Source organism: Vidua macroura, chromosome 2 (genome assembly GCF_024509145.1).
Source record: "Vidua macroura isolate BioBank_ID:100142 chromosome 2, ASM2450914v1, whole genome shotgun sequence".
Taxonomy (NCBI): domain Eukaryota; kingdom Metazoa; phylum Chordata; class Aves; order Passeriformes; family Viduidae; genus Vidua; species Vidua macroura.
Window position 1 is genome coordinate 98,250,777 of NC_071572.1, and position 26,904 is coordinate 98,277,680.

The 26,904-nt window shown below is 39.6% G+C and overlaps 1 protein-coding gene across 1 annotated transcript; it reads left to right on the forward strand.

Moving 5' to 3' along the window:
- The first annotated feature begins 1,399 nt into the window (after positions 1–1,399).
- On the forward strand, positions 1,400–25,636 carry ATP7B (ATPase copper transporting beta). Its single transcript, XM_053969815.1, has 21 exons — positions 1,400–2,582; positions 4,122–4,358; positions 5,469–5,632; positions 6,448–6,609; positions 8,032–8,108; positions 8,471–8,645; positions 9,161–9,394; positions 9,582–9,673; positions 9,793–9,920; positions 11,014–11,168; positions 11,355–11,489; positions 12,349–12,543; positions 14,020–14,202; positions 15,719–15,869; positions 16,880–16,914; positions 17,104–17,233; positions 18,322–18,464; positions 20,324–20,527; positions 20,638–20,755; positions 21,523–21,625; positions 23,511–25,636. The coding sequence occupies exons 1-21, from the start codon at positions 1,403–1,405 to the stop codon at positions 23,773–23,775; spliced, it is 4,266 nt and encodes a 1,421-aa protein (XP_053825790.1). The 5' UTR covers positions 1,400–1,402; the 3' UTR covers positions 23,776–25,636.
- Positions 25,637–26,904: the final 1,268 nt, after the last annotated feature.

Consider the following 26,904-nt stretch of genomic DNA (forward strand, 5'->3'; position numbering starts at 1 on the left):
CTGTCTAAGCGTGAAACAAAATCAAGTTAATGAATTTTGAATACTACATCCAATGAACTGGATGCAGTCTAGTGTTACTAAGCAGCCTAAATGCTTCTCATCCATGCTGTGGTATTGAGAAGGAAGTTTTCTTGTGGGTCATAGGAACAGGATCTGCAGTACTGAGCCTGATCCAGTGGGCCCTTCTCCAGGCTCTCCCTGCAGTAATGCCCAGCATCAGGTGTTTTATTGAATGTCAGAGAGCCCAAGGCTTTGCAGGCAAGAGAATAAATGTATCCTAAAAGCTTTTATGTAGATCTCTAGTATTTAAAGTTGCCTTAAATCATGGACATGAATTTTCATGTTCTTTCCACAAAATCTGACAATCTAGGACTTGTCCCTGCCCTTTTCAATCTTTCTCAACACATGGCTCCAGCAACTGGAGACAGAGTCTGTTCTCTTGTTCTGTGAGAAGCATTGGCACTTTTTAAAATATTTATTTTTCAATTGAATTGAGTGCATTCAGCTGTGAAGTTCCAGTATTGCAGAGCCCATGATCTGACTGAGAGATAGTTCACTTCTGGCTGGCCTGTTTCAGTACTGACCACTCTGAAAATCAGTGTTGGATCAAATCAGTGACTTACTGTAGCACAATTCATAGTCTTAGGTGTCTCAGAAGTAGGTAAATAAAATTAAACCATAGTGAAAATATCTGCTTACAGTTCTGTGTCTTTCAAGATCTTTGTTAGATACAGATTTCAAGTTAAAAGGAATTCATATTAAATGCAGAGAGCCCAGGCCTTTGTGTGTGTGCATATAGCTCTTCAAATATCATGCAGCTGACCCTCCTTGCATCAACTTGTTTCAGGCTTCTGGAAAAGCAGATTCTGTTTTCTTGGGCTTTTTTGGTTTTCTTTGGTTTGGTTTGAACTCTTCCTGGGAAGTAGCAGGTTGGCAAAACTGGGCCACTTTATGACCTTTTTGGAGAGACAGTCAGCACACTCTCTACTGTGACCCACTGTGCCAGTGACAGTGTGCTCTGAAGAGCAGCTCAGGCTGTGTGATGGAAGTGTCCTGTGGCTGCAGAGAACTCAAGTCTTAAATTACTTGGTTGGGGTAGGAATACTGAGTCAATTCTGCTTTTATATCCCTAGTCAGTATTTTCTAAATTGCTGCTCAATAGACTGTAAGAAGCCTGATTTGTCATCATGGGCATAACTCACTAGTAATATATTCAAAGTGTAAAATAAGGGTTTTGCCTATAGACTAATTTGAGAGCAGTCCTAGTATGTGCTTGAGAGCATATGAAGACTGTTGTTGCTTTTACAGGGCTTAGGATACATGCATTTATTTTTCTTTTCCACTTTCTCCTTAGGCTTTGTCCAACATCGATTCTCCTCCTGGTTGTGAGCTGAAGCCTACAATGAAACATAATTTTGCTTTTGACAACATGGGCTATGAGGAGAGCTCTGAAACCATGCCCTCTCCACCCTCCCAAGAGCATACTGTGGTAGTCAACATTGTGGGAATGACTTGCCAATCATGTGTGCAGTCGATAGAAGGCCGAATTTGCAAGGTGAAGGGCATTTTGAGAATTAAAGTCTCCCTTGAACAGAACAATGCTGTTATCAAGTATCTGCAGTCGGAAATAAACCCTGAACAGATTTGCCAGGAAGTTCTGGATATGGGCTTTGACGCCAACATAGCAGAAGAGAAGTTGACAGCAGCAACTGCAAATTTGCCAAGCTTGAAAGAAGCAGTAGTTAAGCTGCGGGTAGAAGGCATGACATGCCAGTCCTGTGTCACCAACATTGAAGGAAAGATTAGGAAACTGCACGGTGTAGCAAAAATCAAGGTGTCACTTGATAACCAAGAAGCAATTATTGCTTACCACCCTTACATCATTCAGCCTGATGACCTCAAGAGACACATCAGTGACCTGGGGTATGACTGCACCATTAAAAGTAAATCAGCCCCTTTGAAGCTGGGTGCCCTTGATCTCCAGCGCTTGCAGAATGCAAACCCCAGGGAGACATCTGCAAGTCTCGAGAGTGATGGGCTGGATCTGCTGGTCCCTGAGATGGGTAGCACAGCAACAGTGACTGTACAGATAGAGGGCATGCACTGCAAGTCCTGTGTCAGAAACATTGAAGGAAATATATCAGATCTTCCTGGCATAAGAAGTATTAAAGTGTCTTTGGAGAATAAATGTGCTGTGGTAGAGTATAGCCCAGATTTAATCACCTTGTCAGCTTTGCAGCAAGCTATCGAATCCCTTCCACCTGGAAACTTTAAAGTAAGCCTCCTTAGTGGTTCAGAAGCAAATAAAGCAGCATCTCCCTTGGGTGCTTTCACATACAATGTCATCAGACAGCCACCACAAGGCACGACACATACGGCTGTTATTAAGATTGATGGTATGACCTGCAATTCTTGTGTGCAGTCCATAGAAGGGGCCGTATCCCAGAGGCAGGGAGTGCAGCACGTGGCAGTTTCTCTAGCTGGCAGTACTGGGACCATACACTATGATCCAGCTGTCACTAGTGGAGAAGAGTTAAGAGCTGCCATAGAAGACATGGGATTTGATGCCTCTGTGCTGACAGGTAACAGTGTTTTTTCTTCTGTGGGTAGCATGCTAAGGTCTCCATTGAGATTCCTGGAAAGAAACTCTTAAAGCATCACATTGACATTGTCTCTTCTGAATGTGTGGCCTGATCCGACCTGACTTAGCAAGGGAGAGAGGTTTCAGCTGCAAGGCACCTTGTTTCAGCCCTTAATAACTGCAGCAGTGGGTGTAAGAGCTGAGTTGCATTATGAAGCCAAAAGGTCTGAGGTACAGTGCCTTTCAAATAGCTCATCCCCTTACCCCCTGAAGTAGGTTTCCTCCTATGTCTACAGGATGCTGTAAATAGATCTATCAAACCAAATGTTTACATTTATGTTCAAGAATACTAAAACCTACAAACTTAATGAAGTCTCTTTCATTTAAAACCTTTTAAAAAACTTTTTACCTAGCTAAAACGTCTTTTTTGTGTCTTTAGCCTTTGACCTTTATTTCTTGAGTATTTTTGCCTGCCTTACTTCACTAAACTCTTGCATTAAGGCAAGTGGCAAAATGCAGGTACTCTTTGGTAGCAACAGCTGCTTTTACATGTCAGTTGCATCAGTGTATGCATTTTGTACATGTGCTCAATGTTTAAAAAGTTGTTTTGATGCACAATCTCTTCTCTCGCAAATTTCAAATGTGGAATTTTTCACCTGCTTCAGCTAAACATATTTGCTTTGAAATACTGATGTAGTTTACCTGAAATTAAGTAGCTTGATCACAAAAAACCCACATCCTATTCACCTCTCTCATGGGTCCAATCCCTCTGAATTTGTGGTACTACTACAAATGAGGAGGGGCCTGTATGTGGTGTTTAATTATAATTTGTTTGGCTTATAATTTGTTGGTAGGAGACTTTCCACTCCATCTGGAAAAGGAGGGACCCCCCTGTGTTTAACATGTTTGGAAGTAACTCCTGCTCCTTTACACAAACCTCTCCCCAGGGGAGGTAGTTGTGAACACAGCTGGAGCTGTTGTGTGTCTGTTTAGTACCTGGCAAAGAATAAAAATGTTTTCAGGAGGCCTCTGTGTTCAGGTCTCCAGGGTGCTTCCAATACTCATTTTGCAGTACTAGTAGTGTGAATACTGTGCCATAAAGAGAAACCTGTTGAGAAACTTGTTGTTTTCCTTTTTTGAGATGAAGTGATATGAGTCCTGCATAGATGGCAACAATGACAGAATGGATATGACTACACTACATTCTCTCTCTTGGATAAGGACCCTCTAGATACCAGTATATCTTTATCAAGTGAAGGTAGCTGACAGCTCTAGGTATTGAAATTGGAGGGAATCATTTGCCATCTGAATGTGGAAAGCTAGTTCTGTAGAGTTAGATGGTCATGCAAGTGGTACTAGTGAATATGTAGTTTTATAAGCATAGTAACAACCTATATTATTTCCATATAGGGACCAAGGTTATTGTGTCACCTTCTAAACAACTGTGAGTGTTTGTGTGGTTAATAAATGTGACTTGTTTGTACTTTTGCGTCATCCAGTCACACTGTAAATAGCTCAGTGTATTGTGCATTTATTCAAGATACTGCCACTGGAGAACGCAGGTGCCAGCATGATGCCAGCAAAGCTGCTGTGCAGCCTCGAGCTCCAGAGCCTTCTTGCCAAGGCAATGCCTCGGATGTTCTTCCAGACAGTCCTCACTCAGATGGGTCAAACCAGCTCAGTGGAGCCACGGAAGAAAAGTGTGTTTTACAGATCACAGGCATGACCTGTGCATCGTGTGTGTCTACCATTGAAAGAAATTTGCAGAAAGAAGATGGTAATAAATTTAAGATTCCTATAATGAGTCTAATAATAAGGGATGATGGGATGGAAAAGATATTCTATGAGAATAATAGAAGAGTAGAAGAGGCTGTCATACAAGATCTGGAAGTGAAATTGACTTACTGCTCTTTCTTAGTGCTAACGTAGCTATGTCACTGTTTAACTGTCCTATTGCACTGGTGGGCAAACATGATGAACATACTTGTAGCAGGTTGTAAAGTGATAAAAAATTCAAATAAGTCTGAAGAGAAGAACAGAGAAATGGTTGTCATTTAGTTTTCAGGGCCTTGCTGGTTTACAAAGCAATCCATCTCCTCCAGAGCCGTTGAGAGCTCAGGCATGCTCAGGCATATTTGCACAAGCAGGCGCAAACAAACATATGGCTCCACTGCCAGGGTAAGCTTAGGCACAGTGGTGTTTACTAGTCTAGAAGTCTGCAGGCTAGGGCTGCCTTTCCTCTGGCCATGTAGAAGATTAACAGATGAGCCTTAGCAATGTCTGATTTCATTTGTGTCAGCATGCCTTTGGGAGGTTTTGCTTATTGATTATTCTCTCCCCAGTCTCCCAGTGGTGGTCTCACTGCCTTGATTTAGAGATCAAAAAAAGCATTAGCTCTTCAAAGCAATTTTTTTTTTTCTTGTGATCTTTATGTTTTGATTTTCAATTCTAAATGTAGATTTCTGTGGGGTTTTTATTTATTAAAAAAAAAGGAGGGGTGGAGAACAGGAAAATAAAAAGGTGTAGCATTGTGCTGCGGGGCTCGTTCTAAACTACAAGAGTCTAGGGTAGATCTTGCAGCAGTGGATGTAAAGGTTCCTTCCAAACATCCTTTTTGTCTCATTAGATCACAGCAAAACTCACCTCCTTCCCTATATAAATCTTGCAATTCCTCTCATTGCTAAAGGGGAACTCAGTGTGGCTGGGTCTCTGTAAAAACTTTTCTGTTGTGACTAGGGAGCAACACCAGAAGGAGGTAGAGAGAAATCATTAGGCTTATAATATCTCTAAGTTGTTGCAGTCTTCAGTGACAGTCACTTGTAATATTTTATTTTTATTTCCATCAAAGTAGTTACATTATCTAATATTTTTGGTTTTGCCACTGCAGGAATTGTTTCAGTATTGGTAGCACTGATGGCAGGTAAAGCAGAGATAAAATACAAGCCAGAACTCATACAGCCTCTTGAAATAGCGCAGCTGATCCAGAATTTGGGTTTTGAAGCTACCATCATGGAAAATAATGCAGAAACAGAAGGGCAAGTGGAGCTTCTTGTAAGTCATGTGTATTTGAAATTATATGTTTGCTTTGGAAAAGTCGGGTCTGGAAGACTCATTTTCTTGCAAATAGCTTTGCTTGAGCAGTTGTGGCTTCAGCAGTTCTGGCTGGTGACACTATTTTTTTTATAATTGCTGAAAAGACAAAATCAACTTGTCTTAAAAGAACCTGTCCAAAAGCACTGAAATAAAAAGGAATAGTTCTATGTACAGATTAGACTTTTCTTAGCAAGCAGAAATGAAACAGAAGTTTTCCATTAAGGCACTTTAGTACAGACTCTGAGTAACTGAAAATTTGTCAACAAATACATATTGCTAATGTTAAGGATTTTGCATAAAGGTCTAGGAGCTTTGGGTAAAATCAGTAAAATTAGTAAATTGCTTATTGAAGTATGGATTCCTCAAATACTAATTTTTATTCTCTGACAGATAGTTACTGCAAGACAGAGACAACAGTCTGCTGCTGTGTTAATAGATCACAAAGTGGTAACATGCGTTATTGAAGCCACAGGAAAATTTAAGAGAGATGAAGTTACACATGCAGAATTTGCCTCTGGCAATGTTGATAGAACCGTATGAGTTATACTTTTACAATTAATAGCATGTCTGACTGCTACCATGCAAATACATGGCTGTGATTATTTCTGCTGTCTGCACAATTTTATAATAAAAGTGGATAGTTGTGTTCTCAGCTTTGTATCATTTAAGACAGCTCTATAAAATCTTTGTGCTGAGGCCTTGTCTCAAGTACACTCACAAATCCTGGGTGAATGTGGGGGATTGCTAACTACCCAAAATTGTCTTTTCTTTAGATCACAGGGATGACTTGTGCTTCTTGTGTTCACAATATTGAATCCAAACTCATGAGAACAAATGGCATAGTCTCTGCCTCAGTTGCACTTGCAACTAGCAAAGCTCACATCCAGTTCGATCCTGAAATTATTGGACCGCGAGATATTATAAAAGTAATCAAGGTAGGCTTTGGAAATTTTTTATGTATGAACAATTACATGGTGAAATTTAGAAGGAAGTAAAGCAGCTGATATTTGAGAGGTTTCACTGATTTTGTAGATGCCATAGTTATTGCCGTGTTTTTATGCTCTTGTGGTGAGGCTGCTGTACTCCACAGGAATGCATAGGATCCCCAGCTGTTACTCTAAAAACACACACTGAAAACTACAAAATGAACCCTTTTTATCTTTATCTGGCAAAAATATAATATATTCATTTCTTGGAATTCTGTCTATAGAATCACAGTCATTTCAGTGAAGTGTTGCTAATTCAGAAAAAAAATACTTCTTTCTCTTGATGGCGACAAAGGCTGTAAAAGAAGTTTTGCCACAGCTCATGGCACAAGCATTACATATCTCTGTACACACTTGCACCTATCCCTACATCTTTTTGAGTGGAAACAGCTTGTGATACTTTTTGAATGGAAACGGCTTGTGACGCAGCCTGATATTAAATGAAAAAGTCCTGATTTACCAGTAATCACACAGATCATAAAATCTACTGTTGTGATGGCCCAGATATGGACAAAACCTTTTTTGTTTTTGTCCCACAAGAAGGGATCATACTGTATGAGGTGCATGCAGTGAGTAGTCAGGAGGACAGCAGAGACTGTTTGCCTTCCAAGCTCTAGACCACAGAAATGATGCAGCAGTTATTAATGTGTTAACTAGTAGACTGTTCAGGCTGGCAGAATAGTTCTCTAAAGCATACTTTGCCACAGAAGCATTTCATGATGCAGGTAGGAAGAAGTTTAAGTGTATTGTTCTTGCAAGTGTGCTTTGGGTTTTCAGGGTGTTTGGGCAGGAGGCATGGTTCTACAGCAGTAACTCACCCAAGTGACTCAAAGCTGGGTTTTTGCTTGTATTTGTTTTTGGGCTGCTTTGCCCTGTAGTTTGTTGTCCTGTGGGTTTAAACTAACTTTAGACACTTTAATTTTCAACTTCAGGTGTACTTATTAAGCTGTAGTGTTAGGGACTTGCTCACAAGGTTGTCTAGCTCCCAGTGGCTTGTGCATTTTAACTTCCTTTGTGGTATGTCCCATGTCTCCTGATTATTCCAGTGGGAGTGAAAGGGCATATATTTTCCTTTAGGAGGAGTGCAATATAATTCCACCTCTCAGTAGAAGCTCCCCATGCCTAAGAGCTTGGACACTTACTGCGTCTGTACACTGTGTTCATGTTTGCAGTCCAAATTTTGACTACTGACTGCAATATCCTCTCATTTTGGAAGAATCTAAAAGTAAATAAGGGGTTGGAATTTATTAAACATGGAACAGTGTCCTTTTATGACATTTCTTCTAAAAGTAGTGTAATTTAAAAGTATTGTAAGTAATATGGTTAGCTTCATCAAAACTAACTTATCTTTCCTTCCCTTTCAATAAAAAGGAAATTGGCTTTCATGCTTCTGTGGCTAAAAGAGCTCCAAATGCACATAACCTGAGTCATAAAAAGGAAATACAGCAGTAAGTATTTCTTTTCTCTCTCTCACTAAAGAACATGTCTAGATCATATCTTGTAACTCTACTCCCCCCAGCACTCTTCCCAGTTAATTAGGTCATTCTTGTGTAAAGCATATTTAATTTTACCATTTGCCATTTGGTTCAAGTGCTTTTATTGCTTTCATTAGTTTTAGTTTTTGACTACCAGAAGTCTACACAGTTAAACATGTTGCAGACACCAAAGCTGTTCCAAAAGACTGGATCTTTGCAAATATCCCAAAGCTGTGTGTTAGTACAGTGCTAATAACCCCACCCCTGCACTACCAGCACAGTTGGACCTGAGTGGGGTGCAAAAAACCCATGGATTTACAGTTTTTCTTTTTCAGGTGGAGGAAATCTTTCTTGTACAGCCTAGTGTTTGGTATCCCAGTTGTAGTCATAATGATTTATATGCAAATACCCAATGGTGAAGACCATGGGTCTAAGGTGCTGGAACAGAACCTCATTCCTGGATTATCTATTTTGAATCTTCTTTTCTTTATCCTGTGCACTTTTGTTCAGGTATGTCCATACTGCTTCCTAGGGGTTTATTTTCTATCCATCTTCCATTTATGTAATCTAATGTGATAAAGACAGAAATGGAAAGATTGACTGGATTAGGCCTGCCCTTTTGTCTGTACCACCTACACAAACGAAGTGGCACTTTTCTGCAAGTTATCCTTTCTGTTTTTACTCATAGCACTTACTCCTGTCAAAGTTGCATCACATAGTTTCCAAGCAGAGAAGGTAACAGTAAAGAGATACCTAATCATCTGCAAACTAATTGGGTAGCTGTAGGTAAATCCTTTCATTTTCTATGCCTTGTGTACTTTGGTTTTGAGAAAAAGGAGGTGCAAATGAGAGGATGTCAATGGAGTCAGTCCTCTAGTAGACCTGAAGTTATATAAGTATCAAATTTGCTTGGGCCAGCAATGCCTTCCCTTATGTGCTACATGGTTTTAATTCTGCTCTGGGCAGTATTATGTACTCTGTGGTTACTGATGTCAATGTGAGTCTGTCCCTGCTCACACCAACAGTTCCTTGGTGGATGGTATTTTTATGTACAAGCTTACAAGTCACTGAGGCACAAGATGGCCAATATGGATGTGCTCATCGTGCTGGCCACGACGATTGCTTATCTGTATTCCTGCGTGATCCTGATAGTAGCAATCATTGAAAAGGCAGAGAAAAGCCCTGTCACTTTCTTCGACACTCCTCCGATGTTGTTTGTGTTCATTGCGCTCGGCAGATGGCTGGAACACATAGCCAAGGTAACTCATCTTCACACAAATATTGTGTATTTATGATAGGAGTAGAATAAACTATTCAAAGGAATTTTGAGTCAGCTGTTTCTAGTGTAGTCTATAATATGAAAGGTTGTTTAGAGTTCATTGTGTTAAGTGCATATCAGGATTTATATATCTCAATGTATCTTAAACATTAATCTCTGGTTTTTAGGGTAAGACCTCTGAAGCTCTTGCTAAACTTATGTCTCTTCAAGCCACAGAAGCCACTGTGGTGACTCTTGGACCTGGCCACTCTATTGTCAGGTATGTATTTTAGAATCAAAATCCCTTCAGCCTGCCTGGATCACAGACTAAGCTTGATCCAGTTAATCTGAAAACTGATGGCATAAGTAACCTGCCTGTTCCACTTGTGTCTTTTGCAGGGAGGAGCAAGTACCTGTTGAACTGGTTCAAAGGGGTGATATTATAAAAGTTGTTCCTGGTGGAAAGTTCCCAGTGGATGGAAAGGTCATTGACGGCAGTTCTATGGCAGACGAGTCTCTCATTACTGGTAACTTCCCTTATCTTACACAAAGAAGTGAAATCTTCTGGAACTCTTTATTACAAGAAAAGAGAGCAGACCCAACCCAAACACTGCTGTCTGAATAGCTACCCACCTTAATGGATGCTGTGGCTTTGTAAGCTTGAATTCAAATCCTGCATCTGTGCACACCGTAAAAAACTGAAGGTTTTCCTCTCAGTCTGGCCACTTACTAACCTACTGATGGGATGGGTAGAGTCATAACAGTATTGTCATTATTGCAGTGATCTGGCTGGAGTTTCCCCTGGAATGTATTTGTAGAGATGGTACATTCTCAGAAATAAGTTCTAAAGGATGATGTAGAAATACTGATGAGATGCTGGAGTTTGTATGACAGGGTTCTCTCAATGAGCAAGGAGGGGGAAAGAAAGCCTTAAAATTTGATGTTTATTAAGGGTCACAGGACTTTTTTACATCTTTGGAAATTTTCTTTTTTTTTTTTTTTGTAAATGTAGTAAGGATTTAATGCATTGTACAATTCTTCTAAATGAAGTAAAAGATATAAAAATTTGCATTGGCATTGGATTACTTGTTCCAGTTCTGTTTTTACTTTACTTGGGAACAGGGACACCTTTAGCTTCAGGGAACCAGTTGTTACTACTACCACTAAAAACAGAGAAAATAAAGAAGTTCTAGAGCTAGTATTCATGCAGAGGTAGCAGGAGAACAGGAGTTTTACCACAGAAAAACTTTCTGGTCTTTGAAAACTCAGGGTCATGGAGATAAAGACAGATTTCTCAAACTCCCATTGCTGTGCCAGGTGCTAATAGAGAAATTCCTGGAAGTACCTTTTCCAACCAATTTGCTCCTTGCCCTTTTGAGGGATGGTTTACTGAAGAGTTATGACCAAGGAAACAGCATTTGCTTTGAAATTAATCCTACAAAAAGGTTTATAAAAATATAACACTACCTATCCATGTCTTCACCAGACAGAGGTACCCAGTATGTGATTTCTGGTCATTATTGCTTAGCCTACTGATTTTGCTAACATAGAATGAGCTGTGTGCTAATGGATTATGCTGTTAGGGGTATTGGCTCATTTATTCTTACCTTTTCTTTCCAGGGGAGCCTATGCCAGTCATTAAAAAGCCTGGGAGCACAGTGATTGCTGGTTCTATAAATGCACATGGCTCACTTCTTGTTAATGCAACTCACGTTGGTAGTGATACCACTTTGGCACAGATTGTGAAGTTGGTGGAAGAAGCTCAAATGTCAAAGGTAAAAATAGTGGAGAAGAAAACCTCGTTCACGGATTTTGATTGAATAATAAAAAGATTCTATGTTTTGATACTTACATACTTCAGCAAACTATGTTTTTCCAGAACTACTGTGTATTTTCATGAACTCTGCATATTGATGTGTTTTGACCACAGACATGCAAATAACTGGATTTATTTTTTATAGGCACCCATCCAGCAACTGGCAGATAAATTTAGTGGATACTTTGTTCCATTTATCATCATCATTTCAACTGTGACATTGATAGTATGGATCACAATTGGTTTTGTAAATTTTGATATTATTAAAAAATATTTTCCTGTAAGTAGTTTTATTATTATAACTGGATTTTTGTGTTTGGATGTCTTCCAATGTAATTAACATACTTTTTCTATATAGGGTTTGATTTTATAATCATCAGGAGCTCAGTTGGTTAGATAGTAACACCAAGGTTGTGGGTTCAATCCTTGTATGGGCCTTTTACTTTAAGCGTTGGACTTGATTCTTGTGAGTCCCTTCCCAGAATATTCTGTAAATTCTTCTGTAAAACATGGTATTTTCTACACAGAGCAGAAATTTCGCTATTTAAAAACTCTGCAGGTATACATATATCTTTGCATTTGCCCCTTAGTTCTGCATGGGCTTCTTACAAATGGAAATTATTGACATTACTTCTGGACTAAATATGATCTATAGCTGCATTGCAAGGAGCTGAGCCATTCCTGTTATGTCTGAAATTTTTGTGGGCATTCCTGTTTCTAATGGCAGAGAGTGGTTTTGGCTTGAGAAAGAAGCTGAGCTTCTGTTATCTTTAGGATGTGTATTTGTTACGCTCAGCAACTGAGGAGATCTGTGTATCTGGAAATAGCATTGTCCTTTGCTAAGCTTTAAAGGAAATCCCAGCAAATTACGTTGATGTCTGGGAGACTCAGAGCAGAGACAAACATTTTTATACGTGAGCAGCAAAAAATCCAGAAAATACTGCCATAAACAATTCATAACATTGACCTTTCTTTAGCATTACAGTAACAATAATAGATTGATTTCCTGTACTGAAGTTTTCCAGAGAAATCTGTTTTCTGAAATGACTGTGATTGATTGTACACCTATGTTATCTGCTGTTGGCAATCTTACATACCTTTCTTTATTTTTTTCCCCCTTCTCTTCCCTCTTCTTGCAGAATCAGAGCAAAAACATTTCAAAAGCTGAAATAATACTGAGGTTTGCATTTCAAACCTCAATCACTGTGCTGAGCATTGCATGCCCTTGCTCTTTAGGCCTGGCTACCCCCACAGCTGTAATGGTGGGCACAGGAGTGGCTGCGCAGAATGGTATTCTCATCAAAGGTGGAAAACCCCTGGAAATGGCACATCAGGTTAATAGTTCATTCTGTACTTTTGCAGCTTACCCAGCTATTGCTATATGAAATATAATTCCCCAGGAAATCCTGCATGTCCAAAGAAAGATGGTGAAAAGTTGTTCCTTCTTTTTTTTTTTTTTTTCCTTTAATTGATTGCTGTTCGTTAAGGTTAAGAATAAAAATTGAACCTTCTTCAAAGTAGTCGTAGCAAAGTGTTGAGAGCCAGCATACCCTACAATCTCATGACTGCGAGGTTTCCAATCCTCTTCATGACAATCCTCTTCATGCTAATCCTCTTCCACAAAAGAGCCAATAATCCACTGAGGTTTTTTTCTTTCCTCTGAGACCTGTGGTGAAATGCATATTGTTCATGATCAGTAGTTTAAAATATAAAATGAAAGGAAAAAAAATATATTATTTGAAGTTGTTTTAGTGTATAGACAAGAAAGACAGAAGGAAGGCATAAAAAAACATTCAAAGACATAAAAATTATGCAAAGAGGAGGAAGAGGTTGAAGGAGAAAGAGGTTTGACATGTCCACAGCCACTGAAAAGAAAATGAATCAAAACCATGCTGTGATGGGCTGTATTAGACATATGCAGAACATTTTAAGGGAGGAGGATGGTAACAGCAAGTTAATCAGACTGATAATTCTTGTTATTACTTGACGAGAAGTTTTTCCAAGGCTCTGGGAAAAAAGTAAAAAAGACTGCTAATTAATGCTGGAAGTTTTTACTTTTTGGATCCAAGAAAGGCTATGGTCAGGGCTGTGAAAATTAGGTGACCTGTGTGATTCTGCAAGATTGGTGTGCTGGAATAGCTGGATATGGAATAAGTGCCTACTTTAAGTTTGTGGGGTTTGTGTTTCTCTCTGCTGTGTTTATTTTCAGGATTAGAATTGACTTTATCTTTGGGTTCCAGTATATGTGGGGCTGTGTTTTTTGGTTCATTTCTGATTCCTCAAGACCCCTTGGCCTGGCTGACAAGTGATGGCTAAATTTGGTGAATAGCATGACATCAATTTTGATTAGGTTATTGTTTCTTGAACTTCTTGCACCCTTCACATCTTCTCTATGACCAAACCACTTCCTGAATCCTCTTTTCTCAGTGTTATTGTTAATTGTTTAGAACTGCATTCATAAAAGCCCTCTTTGCATCACATACCTTGTGGTAAAAGTGATTAAGGTGCCATTACATGACTCCTGCATGTGAATGCATTTCAGTCCTACAATTACACTGTTGTCTGAGATCCTGATATGGGCACAGGATGATCTTATAGCTTTGTTAGGAATGAATAAGAAAGTGTAAGGAGACCTGCTGTACAGATAGTTCAAGTTACCTAGAGGAATTCCTGCTCCTGTGGATTTATTCTGTCTTTGTGTGGACATAGTCAACTGTTTATTAAAGTCTTGACTGTATTTATGTGCCATAAACATACAAGCATCCCTGTGCTTGCAGGGCTTAGGCAGTAACTGTGTTTTTTTCTTGCAGATCAAGACTGTGATGTTTGATAAAACTGGGACCATCACCTATGGAGTTCCTAAAGTCATGAGGGTGCTTTTGATGGGAGACACAGCTGTGCTCCCCCTGAAGAAGATACTGGCTGTTGTTGGTACAGCAGAAGCCAGCAGCGAACATCCTTTAGGAATGGCCGTCACTAAATACTGCAAAGAGGTACTTAGCCTTCCTATTCCATCCAGGGCCTGAAGGCACCTGTGAAAATGCAGCAAGGTTGTATAAAATGGTCAGGTCCCAGAGGAAAGGGCCTGCCTAAACAGTAACAGACTGGAAAGCTGGCAGATTGCATGGTTGTGCATCTTGGTCTGGACATTACCAGACAGTGTATTTATCTAAGCTGTGCTTTTCTGGTAACAGTGTGGAGTTCTGAAGAAAGATCTTGCTAAGTTTATCTTGAACTGATGAGAAAATAAGGAATATATGCAGGAGGAATACTTATATTTAAAATAGCATCATGAAGCAAATGTGTGTGATGACATTTCATATTATCTGACTATAGTCACTTCTATTAGTCACTTGCTCATCTGAATAAATTAGGCAAAAGGCTTTAAAGCTTGAATATTAAGCTGTAATATTTGGGAGTTTCACAAATGATTGATTATTCAAATCCGCAAATTTTACATATCCTCAGAGGTCATTTATATATGTCATGTGTTCCTCAAGCTTCGGGGAGAAGTAAAACACAAGTCACAGTCAAAATAGGAAGCCTATGTAAATAAACAATTTATGTCTGCTAAGAAAAATCATTAATTGATTTAGGGAAAAATAATTTTAAAAATATATAAAATTTGCTAGATCTTTCAGTGATAAAATTTAGAAGTAAAATCATAAATTTAGAAGGAAAAATAGAATATAAGGAAAAAACCAATTGTCATTCTTGTATTTTACATTTTTTATCTAAAATTTGTTTTAGTACCCTGAAAGTTCTGTAGTCATCCCATGCAGCAGTTATTACTGGATCATGACTTATATGAGTTATAATGCTATACTGTTGGCTGATGTTCTTACCACCTGCCTTGACATCCCTGTGTTTTAAGATCACTGAGAGGTACATATAGTTTCAACTTCCAGAGACAACCCAGAATAATTTATTTACAAATTAATATTTTCTCCTTTTTTTTTGGTAACTTGTAGGGTCTTGATAATCCCTTTATCTCATCTTGAAGGTACTCACTGGCTTCTCTCCATAACTTAACAGAAAAATCCAGACATCTAGACAGATCCCTCCAGGAATTAGATACAGATTTTCACTGTAGTCTTACATATCTACAAAAAGGTCTGATCCACCACAGGCTGTGAGTTTAATTAGAAGTTGCATAATTTGTAAGCTGAAATATTTCTCTTTCATTCCTAGTCTTGGCTGAAGTCATGAATCACCCATCTATTTTTTTCATCCTTGAACTACCAGAAAAGGCTGTTCCTTATGGTTTGCTGTTGCTAGGGCTGAGACCTGGCTGTGATCTGTTTGGCTGCCTCTTTCTAGAAATCTAAGCCACAGCACACCCGGAGCATCCTTATTTTTAGTTCTGTACTACTGATACTCCAGGCTAGTTTTCAGTTGGTCAGTCATTGTCAAGGGAAGGAATGAGGCCTCTTTTTGGCAAGAGTTATCTAATGTTTGTACCCCTCGTGGGCAGCACAGATTGATGATGGCCTCTGGTTACATCTTCAGGAGCTTGGCACTGAGAGGCTGGGATACTGCACTGACTTCCAGGCAGTCCCAGGCTGTGGTATCAGCTGCAAGGTCGGAGGGGTTGAGGCCATCCTTGGCACAGCTGAGGAAGGTCCCAATAAGCTGGATGCTAACAGGAGTGGGGACAGCAGTGCTCCTCTGGGAGATAATGGAGTTATCACGCTCTTGGAATCACAAGGTAAGTGATTATCTGCCCTTGTGCTGCCCCTGTGCCAGCTGCAATGTGAGGGAGAATGAATCAACAGCTCCAACCACCTGCCAGACTATGTACAGGAGAAAGGTAGATATGGGGCAGAAGAAGGCAGAGAAAAGGAGGGACAAAAATGTGCCTTAACAAAAATTGAAGCTCTCTCCACAGCTCTTCATCTCTCTCTGCAATTCAGAAACTTAAATGAGAATTAGGTACAGTGATGGGTACTTGAAAATTCCATACAATACATAGACAATAAGGCATACCCAGCAACGGTCCATAAGACAGCAAAGTTTGCCATTTAGCATTATCTTCCCATTTAGAGCAGTTGCCTTTAACATATATTATCTTACTGCAACTTTTTGTGTCCTACCCTTTAGTTCCATATTAACTTGGACCTTTTGTTTCCTGTTCAATGAAACAAAATACCTCTCAATGCACATAATTAAAAAAAAAAAAAAAACAAACTCAAACCTATTCAGCAGATGCAAAACAAAGCATGCTATATCTGAAAACTTATTTTAGTGCCTGATATTTTTGATTAGGCTAAAAAATTCAGGTTTGTTTCAGACTCTCTGGATGCCACTTTGCTATTTTGTAGTGTAGAAGAGAAAGAAAAGGTATTTAAAGCCTTCCTTAAGGAGCTCATCAGTTCTCTTCAGAAGGCTGTGGCGCTCTTGACCTTTTTGAGAAAGCTATTAGAAGAATTAAATAGAATGAGAACTTCAATCATCAGAACTGTGCCATTTGTGAATAGTGCTAATGTAGTATTTTCTCACCTGTTTATATGGTTCTTGTGAAGTTGGATTGAATTCATAATGAAGTGCATTGTTTGTTAGAACTACATTACTTTTTTCTTGTCAGAAATAGCTTTTATATTTGAAAGTCATCAGTTGTGAGAACAAAGCAGGATGGCATTTACTAAATGAGCATACTGTGCTTATTCAGAGAAACAATGCCAGCTGACAAAGGCAAACATGAGCAAGTGTTTCCGTTAAGTCCATGATGCAGTTTTGTGTGTAAAGAGGCACAGATTGAGTCTTGAAAGAGAAAACTTTTATCAGGCTGTCTTCAGGCAGTGCCTCCGCCTAACTTGTCTTCCTCAAACATCTCTGCTTGTGTACACTGCTCATTTTTCTTTTTGTCTGTGCACAAAGGTCCATCAGCTTCTCAGAAATACTCAGTGTTGATCGGAAATCGTGAGTGGATGCGACGCAATGGCTTGAATATTGCAAATGATGTAAATGATGCAATGACAAACCATGAAATGAAAGGACAGACTGCCATACTAGTGGCTATAGATGGTAACTGCTCTTCCTTTGAGTGACTTAACAAATATGAGTCAATCCTACTGTGGAACAGATGAAAACAATCTGAAGCAGTTGATCACTGGCTTAGTGTCAAGAAACTACTAATCCTTTAGTGCAGAACTGCTTGTGAACTGTGAAGTATCAAGGTGTTCTTAAAAGAAGCTTTTACCACAGAACAGTGCTTATAAGGTTTTGTTGTGTAGGTTTTAATTTCAGAATTAATTTCTGAACCCCCTTTTGTCTAGGATCATTGTTCAAGCGAGCAGTGCCAATATGGTGCCATGTCCAATCCTTAATTTACATCAGTTAAGGATCATGGACCAACCTATCACATCACTGGTTTCAAAACATGCAGTGAATAAAGATGGTGATTCATTATATCAGTCAAGTATAATAGCTTAGACTAAATGAGTTTTGCTAGTGGGGTTCTGTTCTGTACCATGCAGAAAGAGATCCCAGACAATACCTGGGATCCAACCAATTATTGCAACGGTGATAGATTGCCAGCACACCTGTGATCTTGAAATGAGGCCAATGGTTCATTTACTGAACAAATATTCTTGGTGCTCCTAGAGAGCAATTTTGAAAGGCATTTGCTTGTGAAGGAAGTATGGATGCACCTTTGAGCCAATGTACTGGAAGACAGATGCAAGATTCTCAATGAAAGTAATTAATTCTAGTAGAGATCCAACCCTGAAAGACTTGGGGACATAAAACCAGGCTCTATATACTTCCTGTTGGAGGAATGGCTTTAACATCTGACCTGGGTACAAATACCAGCAATTTCTCTAACCCTCTATCATATTTGTCCATACCGTAAAACATAGAAGTCAGGCTTGTTTAAAAGCTACTCTCCTCCTCGTCTTCCTGATCCTTAAATATGAAAGGTGTTTATCGTTTGATCTGAAACAGGCAAATGATGAAGAGACATAAGTGAGAAAGCTGCAGACACAAGTGTCAATATTGCTCAGAATGTGTTATTTCACAAACTGCCACAGTGTGATGGAGGGGGAGCTCTGTTCTCTTGCTGCTGCTTTCCCTTGCACAGCTCTCTCTGACAGAGGATGTTTTTATTTGTGCAGGTGTGTTGTGTGGAATGATCGCAGTAGCAGACACTGTCAAGCAGGAGGCAGCCCTTGCTGTGCACACACTGCAGAGCATGGGAATAGACGTGGTACTCATAACAGGGGACAACAGGAAAACTGCAAAAGCCATTGCTACTCAGGTATCTGCTTCTCTGTGTTTCAAAAAGCTACATAATGAGGTTCTAGAACTCTTGTTTGCCCCGGTGAATTTGAAGCAACAGCTTCAGTTTCCCTGGAACTGCAGTTTCCCTGGATATATTAAATGAAGACAAATTTTTCTTGAACTGGACTGAAAATCAGGTCAAGTCCTATGGCATAGTAGAGGCCAGTGGCTGTGTTAAGATCCCACTGTAGACATGGAAGCCAGTACTTCTCCAGAGTAATGGAGTTTCTTGCAGTAACTGGTTGCTGAACTGAAGCCTCCTGTTTCCCTTCACTGAAAGGCAGACCTGTTTGGTTAGTGATGAAGGAAAGTTCCTTGAAGATCCAGTCCTGGTCAGTTAGGGAATCCACAGTGTGGGTTTGTCATTATCTTAAAGGGTAACATAGCAATATGAATTATTGCTAAGAAGCATAGCAGTCTAAAGGAGGTTGGGTTTATATGAGACTTTCCCCCATCGCAAACTATAAATGAAAAGTCAGATTCTCACTCTACCTTGCTATGTTTCCACCCTCTCAATCTTCCTTTCCCTCTTTCCCTTTGCATTGGTCTACTTCTAATCTTACCATGTGCCACTTTGCTTTCCTCAGGTATCCCACCACACAGCTGACTCAGCCAGCACTGTGGTATGCACATTCTTCTGTGCTCTGAGGTCTGTTTTGTTTCTCTGTGTGATGCTTTAATCCTCCTCCTATTGGCTTTCATACTTTCACTTTTGTGTTCAGTTATGATAAAGTGCTTTCCCATCCAATTTTCTTTGTCAAGGAAAAAAGTCTTTCAGAAACAAGCTTGAATTTATGGTTCCAGTAACACAGATGAATGTTTTAAACAAGCTTAGTTTGTGTCAATCTACATTTTCATTGAATTTTTGGAACATACTTTCCAATGGAAAGAAATAGTAAGCAGTTTTAAAAACGTTATAAAATGCTACTTTTTAAAAAGTTAAAAGAGATCTTCTGTCTTATGTGACAGGTGAAAAGCTGCTTCTGCCTGGCGAGGCAGCCAAACAGAGGGCATTATCCCAGCACTATTTAATATACTCATCTGTTTTTCAGCTACAACACTGGAGCCATAGCTAGCAACTCCACATAAGTTATGATGTGGATGGGTAGAATCATTTAGCCAGCCATCTGCTTTATTTTTATAATCTCCCTGAGACCTGCACATACTTGACTCTGTGTTTCCCCTGCTGTAACTGCTTGATCATACATGGTTCGTGTGTTGCATTAGCAGCTTGAAGGCTCTGCAGAAGGATCTGGACTGGCTGGGTTGATGGGCTGAGGACAGTTGTGTGAGGTTCAAAAAGGTGAAGTATCAAGTCCTGCGCTTGAGTCATAACAACCCCTGCAGCACTGCAGGCTGGGGGCAGAGTGGCTGAAAAGCTGTTCAGCAGAAAATGACCTTGGGGTGCTGCTTGACAGCAGCTGAACATGAGCCAGCAGTGTGCCCAGGTGGCCAAGAAGGCCAGTGGCATCCTGGCCTGTATCAGCAATAGTGTGGTCAGCAGGACCAAGGGAAGTGTTGGAGCCACCACCCCTGAAGGTATTTAAAAGACAAATCTTTATTGCTGGGGCAGTGGAGCTCCAGAAGCCATGCAGGGCATGATGTGAAGGGCAGAGTATGGTTTGCCAGCATCTCTGCTGTAGGAGGGTGCTGTTATCAATCCCATTCTTATGCCAAAGGTATGTTGCTCTTCAGTTTTCTGTGTAGCTTGCAAGTGTTGCCTTCACCAGAATCAGTTTGGTTGGTATTCCTGTTTGCCCTTCACCTAGAACAGCAAATGGCTCTTCCTTCCAGCATGAAGCATGTCACCAATGGGGTGTCTTTCTTTGTACATAGGTTGGGATCAAAAAAGTCTTTGCAGAAGTTCTTCCTTCTCACAAGGTTGCAAAGGTCCAGGAGCTCCAAAACGGAAAGAAGAAGGTTGCAATGGTTGGTGATGGAGTCAACGATTCCCCTGCACTAGCCAGGGCCGATGTTGGAATTGCAATTGGAACGGGCACTGATGTTGCCATTGAAGCTGCAGATGTTGTTCTTATCCGAGTGAGCACTACAGTTTTGGCCTGTCCTCTTTTATCACTGACACTCCTCATTTTGGTTTAGTTTTCTGAAGACTGCATGTGGAAAACTTTCAGTGCTCTTCTGTCTTGCAGAATGATTTGCTGGATGTAGTTGCCAGTATTCACTTATCCAAGAGAACAGTTCGAAGAATACGAATAAATCTGATTCTTGCCTTAATTTATAATCTGCTTGGAATACCCATAGCAGCAGGTATGTGACTGCAAGAGCTCAGCTTGTCAAAGACAGCAGCACAGTTGATCTCTGTGGTACCTCTTACAGGATTGATTACCTGCTCAATGAACCAAAGACAGGTTCCTAGATTATTTAAAACTTGGTAGAAGGAGAGTGAAATAAATACATTCTTTTTTTGTTGTTGTTTTTCTCTTTGCTTGCCTCCTAGGAATAAATACTTCTAGATGAAATTAAAACTATACTCTTATTTCATATAGCAGTACTTGGGGATTAATTCCTGTATATTCAAACCCAGCTCTAATCAGATGTCTACTCTTGGGTGTTCCCTTTTTTATTTGCCCTGAATCACACATTTTCTCTCCTACTGCTTGTATTCTTTATGCCTCTGTCAGACATTTTCTCATGCTCTAAATTCCTACTTAAAACTTACTTCAGGTAGTCCTTGTTTTGTTTATGAGTAACTTCTCCCTCCTTTTCCTGTACTACTGCCATGTCTTTCTGTTGCCTTTGCTGTGTTTCATATGTGCAGAATATCTGGAAGGGACAAATAGTCTTGCCCTGTGGCTGCAGTCTTGTACCTGTATTGGTGCAAAGGTCATCCCTTGCAATGGAAGGGACATGTTCAGTAATAAGTGAGTAAATACATATATTGATCTAGTTGTGTTTCTGGAGGTCTCAGCAGGTTGTGTTGTAGAACTGCTGATCTGTTCTGTGATATGCAGGGGTGGAAATGCCCATGCTGGGATGAGCAGCTCTGGCTCATGTCCATATGGTTTTTTTGCTAGGTGTGTTCATGCCTGTTGGCCTCGTGCTTCAGCCTTGGATGGGATCAGCTGCAATGGCAGCTTCTTCTGTGTCTGTCCTGCTGTCTTCACTGCAGCTGAAATGGCAAGTTGTCTTGTATTTTGAGCTGGGGAACTGTGGCAGGACTGAGGTTGGGACTCAAGTGAGACACCCCTTTGGGCTTTCTACCTCTAAAAGTACCTGAAAGTCCATTAGCTTGGGATTGTTCTGTCTAATCCTTGGCTCCAAAACAGACAGGTGTCACTATTATGAACTTACCTGGACTAAGACAGTATGCAGTATGCTTTAACTAGCAGCTAAAAGTGTGACTGGATGTCACCTGGGCCCATGTGGTGGAGATCTAGTTCAATACCAAGTAAAGTAATGGTCAGGAGGTTTTGCTCTGAATATCAAGTGAACAACTAGTTTGAAAGATAATTCTCCAATGTAACAATTGATTTTTTAAAAAAATACTTGTACCTGTTTGGTTTTTATTTTTGTCTGTTTGAATTAGCCAGAGAGAAACAGGGAAGCAGTGTATTTATTATTTTGCACCTTGCTGCAGATAAGGCATCTTTCTTTATTCTTTGGGAAGCAAACCGATTTCTGATCTACAACAAGATTTTTCAAGTCCTGTTCATTTTAATGCTACATTTTTGGGTGCCCTTTTTGGCAGTTACAGTGGACCTGTTCTTAACAACATAGAAAGCAAACACCCTTCAAGAATAAGACTTTTTATGGTGTCTGAAATTGGTCCAAACTTTCACATATTTTTACTGTAGCTGGAGTCTTCTGTATGCTACAGTACAGTACAGTATAGTATAAACTAAATTCCTAAATACAGGAAATCTGTTACTATATCATGTTTCTAATCCTGCAAATGCTCAATGAGACCACAATATAAATACAAACGGCATACATACACGTCTGTTTGCAGAATCAGCCCTGCTGCTACAGGATTTTCATCCTAAAAAGTTTTAGTGTGTAGTTATCCAAAGGATGAGAAATATCTATAAAGGGATTCCTTAGTTCTCCATTTCTTTTGACCTTCTGCTGATGGCATTAAGCGTCACACACCATTTTGGATAGATATTGAGAACCCTCTAAAAAATATTTGGCTTCAGACTTACAGAAGCTGTATTACAATATACACTTCAGGACAATATTCCTTCTTGAACCTTCAGATGAAGTGAATAGAACTTGAGGTTACAAAGAACACAATGGTGCATATATATGTGAAGAAGACCACGCATACTTGCCATTGCTGGGATTTGACTTAGTATGCATTGAATCAGAAAGTGATTTTTGTATCATTGGGCCCATTTACCTGAAATTGTCTTCTATGAACCTTCTAATAATTCAGCAAACTCATAATTTTTATTAAAGAACCTCACTTTGAGAGTCCTTCTCTTTTATCATTGAAATGTTTTAATGCCGTGTGAGGAGTACTCTTACCTATTTAACACTGTGCCTCAAGAGCATGGAGTCACAGAATGATCTCGGTTGGAAAAGACCTTTAAGATCATTGAGTCCAACCATTAACCTGGCACCACCAAGTCCACCACTAAACCATGTCCCTAAATGCAACAGAAGAGTGCACAATCAGTGGTATGTGGTCTTGAATGACTGAAAACTCAGACCAGAAACATCTGCATTTCCCCATCATCCTCCCTTATCCTTCTGTGCTTGTCTTGGCTTGAGAGAATTGGCAGGCTCAAAATTCAAGCAGTAATAAAGATTATTATTCTGTAACTGATTTTTGAGACCCTTACACTCTTGGCACCACACATTTTAAATTAATTGTTTGCGAGCTATTAGACAGGAAATTTAATTTATACATGTGTAATTAATCTATAAATTTATTTTTTCTATATAAACACTTTCAAGACATTTAGGTTATCAGAAGTTTCTGATGTGTTCCAGCGCCAGATGCTTCTACACACTGACTTCTTGTTATCAATATCTTTTTTCTTTCTCTTCCTCTTCTTAGTTACAAGAAGCCAGACACAGAAAGTTACGAAGCACAAGCCCAAGGCCGCATGAAGCCACTCACTCCTTCTCAAATCAGTGTGCACATTGGAATGGATGATAGGAGGAGGGATTCTTCCAAACCATCTCCTTGGGATCAGACAAGCCAAGTGTCCCTCTCTTCTTTGGCTTCAGACAGGCTGCCGAGACACAATGGTTTCATTCAGGAGGAAGCGGGCAAGTGGTCATTGCTCATAAATGGAGCAGATGAAGAGCAGTACATCTGAAGCACTGGACTCAGTACAGGGGGAAATGTTCCTCCTCCCCAGTCAGGGGAGAGACTGACTTATTTCATCAACAGCTTCAGTGTTGTAAGTGAAGTATTCCTTCAGCTCATAAGACAATCACAACTCAGCTCAGTGTTGGGTTGTATGGATTGTGGATTTTTTTCAGGTCACCAGTTATTTCTAGTTATGGAAATAATCTGTGCCACTATAATGAACTGGCTTGTTTGCACACAGCATTTAGTGAAATAATGTAAAATTGTAATTTTCAGACTCTAAAAGAGTTTCTCTGTGACTTTTTGCTAGGAACCAAATTTCATACTTTTCACTCTTTTAAACTTTATTACTTCAAGACCACATGAAGCAAGAGTATTTTCAGAGCTGCCAAATATTAATTTGTGTCTAAATGAAATTAGCAATGGCATAAGGAGCTCTGTGGTCAGAAGCTGAATTTTTACACAGAATCCTAACTAGTCATGTCACTGTGAGAACACTTTGTATTTAGGATTCATGGCATCTCCTGGGACCAAAAATGCTTTGTTGTTTCACCTGCTATAACTCTCTGAAAGGTCTTTTTCAAAGATTTTCACTTGCTTTGAAGGATTGCATCCTTTTGATGCACATTTCTACTGCTCTCTTTGCTTTTCTGTTTTGCTCCATATGAGCCCTTCCCCCCTTTTTCTTGCACAAGAGATCTTCTATGATTTATCATTATGTTTACAGATATTGCTGTTTGGGACAAACTCCTTTAAGTCACCAGAAACCATTCCATTCCAGTTGAAATCATAAAGGCAGAACAGTTCCTGGTCCCAGTTATCCAAGATACCTTGCTGGACCCCAGGGAGCTCCTTAGAGTTGGGCAGTTGCCTGTCTCTTTCCTCTGACAGAGAGAAGAATTTATGCCAGTGTGAGCAAAGGTGGTATTTACCTTGGTATGACTGAGCAGAACTAGCACTGGTGTGACTCCAGCGTAGCTGAACAGAGTGACATTATTGCATAACTTAACCCCAGCTTGCTGGTTGCTTAAAATGAAGCTAAAAATTTAAATTATAAAGGTGGAAAAATGGCCTTAAAGTGGGCTTCTATTTGCCATCATATGAATAAATGACAGGACCTGAACTAAGAAAATTTGTAATTTAAATTTGTATTTCTGTTTTGCATTGGTTTTAGTTCCCCTCTTTACTTCAGTGAGAAATCAAAGTACTGGACAACTGTTTTTTTTACTTTAAAATCTTTACCAAATCTTGCAGTAACTTCATCTCTGTGGATGTCAGATTCACCTCTTAACACTTTTTAGAGTAAGGATAGTAGGAATCAACAGCTTTGGTGCACTGGATCCAGTTCCAGAGTGCTGTGTTGTCCAGCTGTGGGACCCTGATGTAAGCAGAGTTTTATAGTCAAATTTAGAAACTGAAAGAAGAGGAAATACTTTGCTAAACAACATGAAATAACTACTTCTTTTCATTGACTGAAATATAGAGCTGTTTCTAACACGGGTTCAAATCCTGCTTCTGCTAATGTAAAAATGAAAAACAAGTCAGAGAGGAAAAGAATTGTTCTTAAAGCATTGGATGGGTCTTCCTATTTTCTCAGAATTGTCTTAAATATAATTACAAATCAGTTTTAAAACTCTATATAAGTAGAGATTACTTTCACAGCACACACGCTTTTCAAACATGCCAAAGGTGCATGTCCCTGTGGGAAAGAGGGTCTGAAGTTTTACTATTCTGCATTTTCTTACCAGTCCTTACAGTAAAGATATACTTTGTTTTTGTTTTTTTTTTTTTCTTTTTAATCAAACAAATGACTATGTGTCTTTTTCTTTTTTTATTGAGGCGTTCAGAATAAAAAGAGTATAAACAGAGCTTGTTGGATTGCAGGGTGCATATGTACAAGGTTTTGTGACTGCTTTGTGATCTGTTTCAGGCAGGATATACAGGAGGGAAAAAGAAACAGTGTTATTTCATGTTGAGACAGGTGAGGTTTCTAATATGTTAAAGGGTGGAAATAGGATTCAAAATCATCTTGGGGAATTGAACAGAACCAGAAAACTTTGCAAACAGAACAGAGAGGAATTAAAGGTCAACATAGCTGAAAAAGGTCAGGTAGTTGTCTGGCATTCATTTTGTGACCCATTCTAACAACACAGTGATCCTGCAAAATGAAGAGAACAGAGAGAGGTATAAAGACTGCATCACCCATATGACAAAATACCTCATTCTGTTCTGCTCTGGAGAGGCATCAGCTGAAATAGCAGGTCTAGTTTTATATGTCATGCTTGTTAGGAAAAACCAGTTCAGAGAAGAGCAATGACATTTAACAGAAATCTAGAAAACATGAGAATGTAAGTATATGAGAATGAGAAATAGAAGATTGGTGGAGTTTGAGTAAATTTGCCTACAGAATACCATAAGGAAATACAAGTCCCAAGACACAAAGAGAACAATTTATTCCTTTCAACTTTTCAGTGTCTTTTATGTTCATGGCGAATAGAACAAGAAAATAATAGGCTTATTTAACCAAAGAATATTTAGATTAGTCACTAGGGAGGAATTGTGTAACAGGAAAGATTGTGGAGCACTGGAAGAGGTTTCAGATGGGGGCTCTTCAGATGCACATGGCAATTAGGCACATATTTGGTGATAATGTGTTACTCAGAGGTGAATCCTCCTGTGGGGCAGGCAGCTGCCCTGCACCAGGCTCCTGACCTTCTCCCCAAATGGGCTTTCTCTTATTTCTGTGAAAGTAATATGAACCAAAAAATTATTGGAGTAGAGGACTGACCACACTATCCTGCTCTCAAGAAGTGCTGAAGAACCTGACTTATTTCATACTTGAAATGAACTGGAAAAGATTTGCTCATTATATTTGCATAATGTCTTAGGCTTTAAACAGCTGTGAAACTTGAATAAATCATAGAATCATAGAAAGGTTTGGGTTGAAAGGATCCTTAGAATTCATCTAGTCCATCTTGTCTCCAGGCTGAACAGCCCCAACTCTCTCAGCTTGTCTTTATGGGAGAGATTGTCCAGCCCTCTTGGATGCAACCCAGGATATGATTGGCTTCCTGAGCTGCGAGCGCACATTGCTGGGTCATGTCAAACTTCTTGTCAACCAACACCCCGAAGGCAA

Bases quoted from the DNA above. Each gene is read 5' to 3' on its own strand.
- ATP7B (XM_053969815.1), top strand. From the start codon at position 1,403: ATGAAACATAATTTTGCTTTTGACAACATGGGCTATGAGGAGAGCTCT. The intron at 2,583-4,121 runs GTAACAGTGTTT...CATTTATTCAAG, and splicing joins TGATGCCTCTGTGCTGACAG to ATACTGCCACTGGAGAACGC. The intron at 11,169-11,354 runs GTAAAAATAGTG...TATTTTTTATAG, and splicing joins AAGAAGCTCAAATGTCAAAG to GCACCCATCCAGCAACTGGC.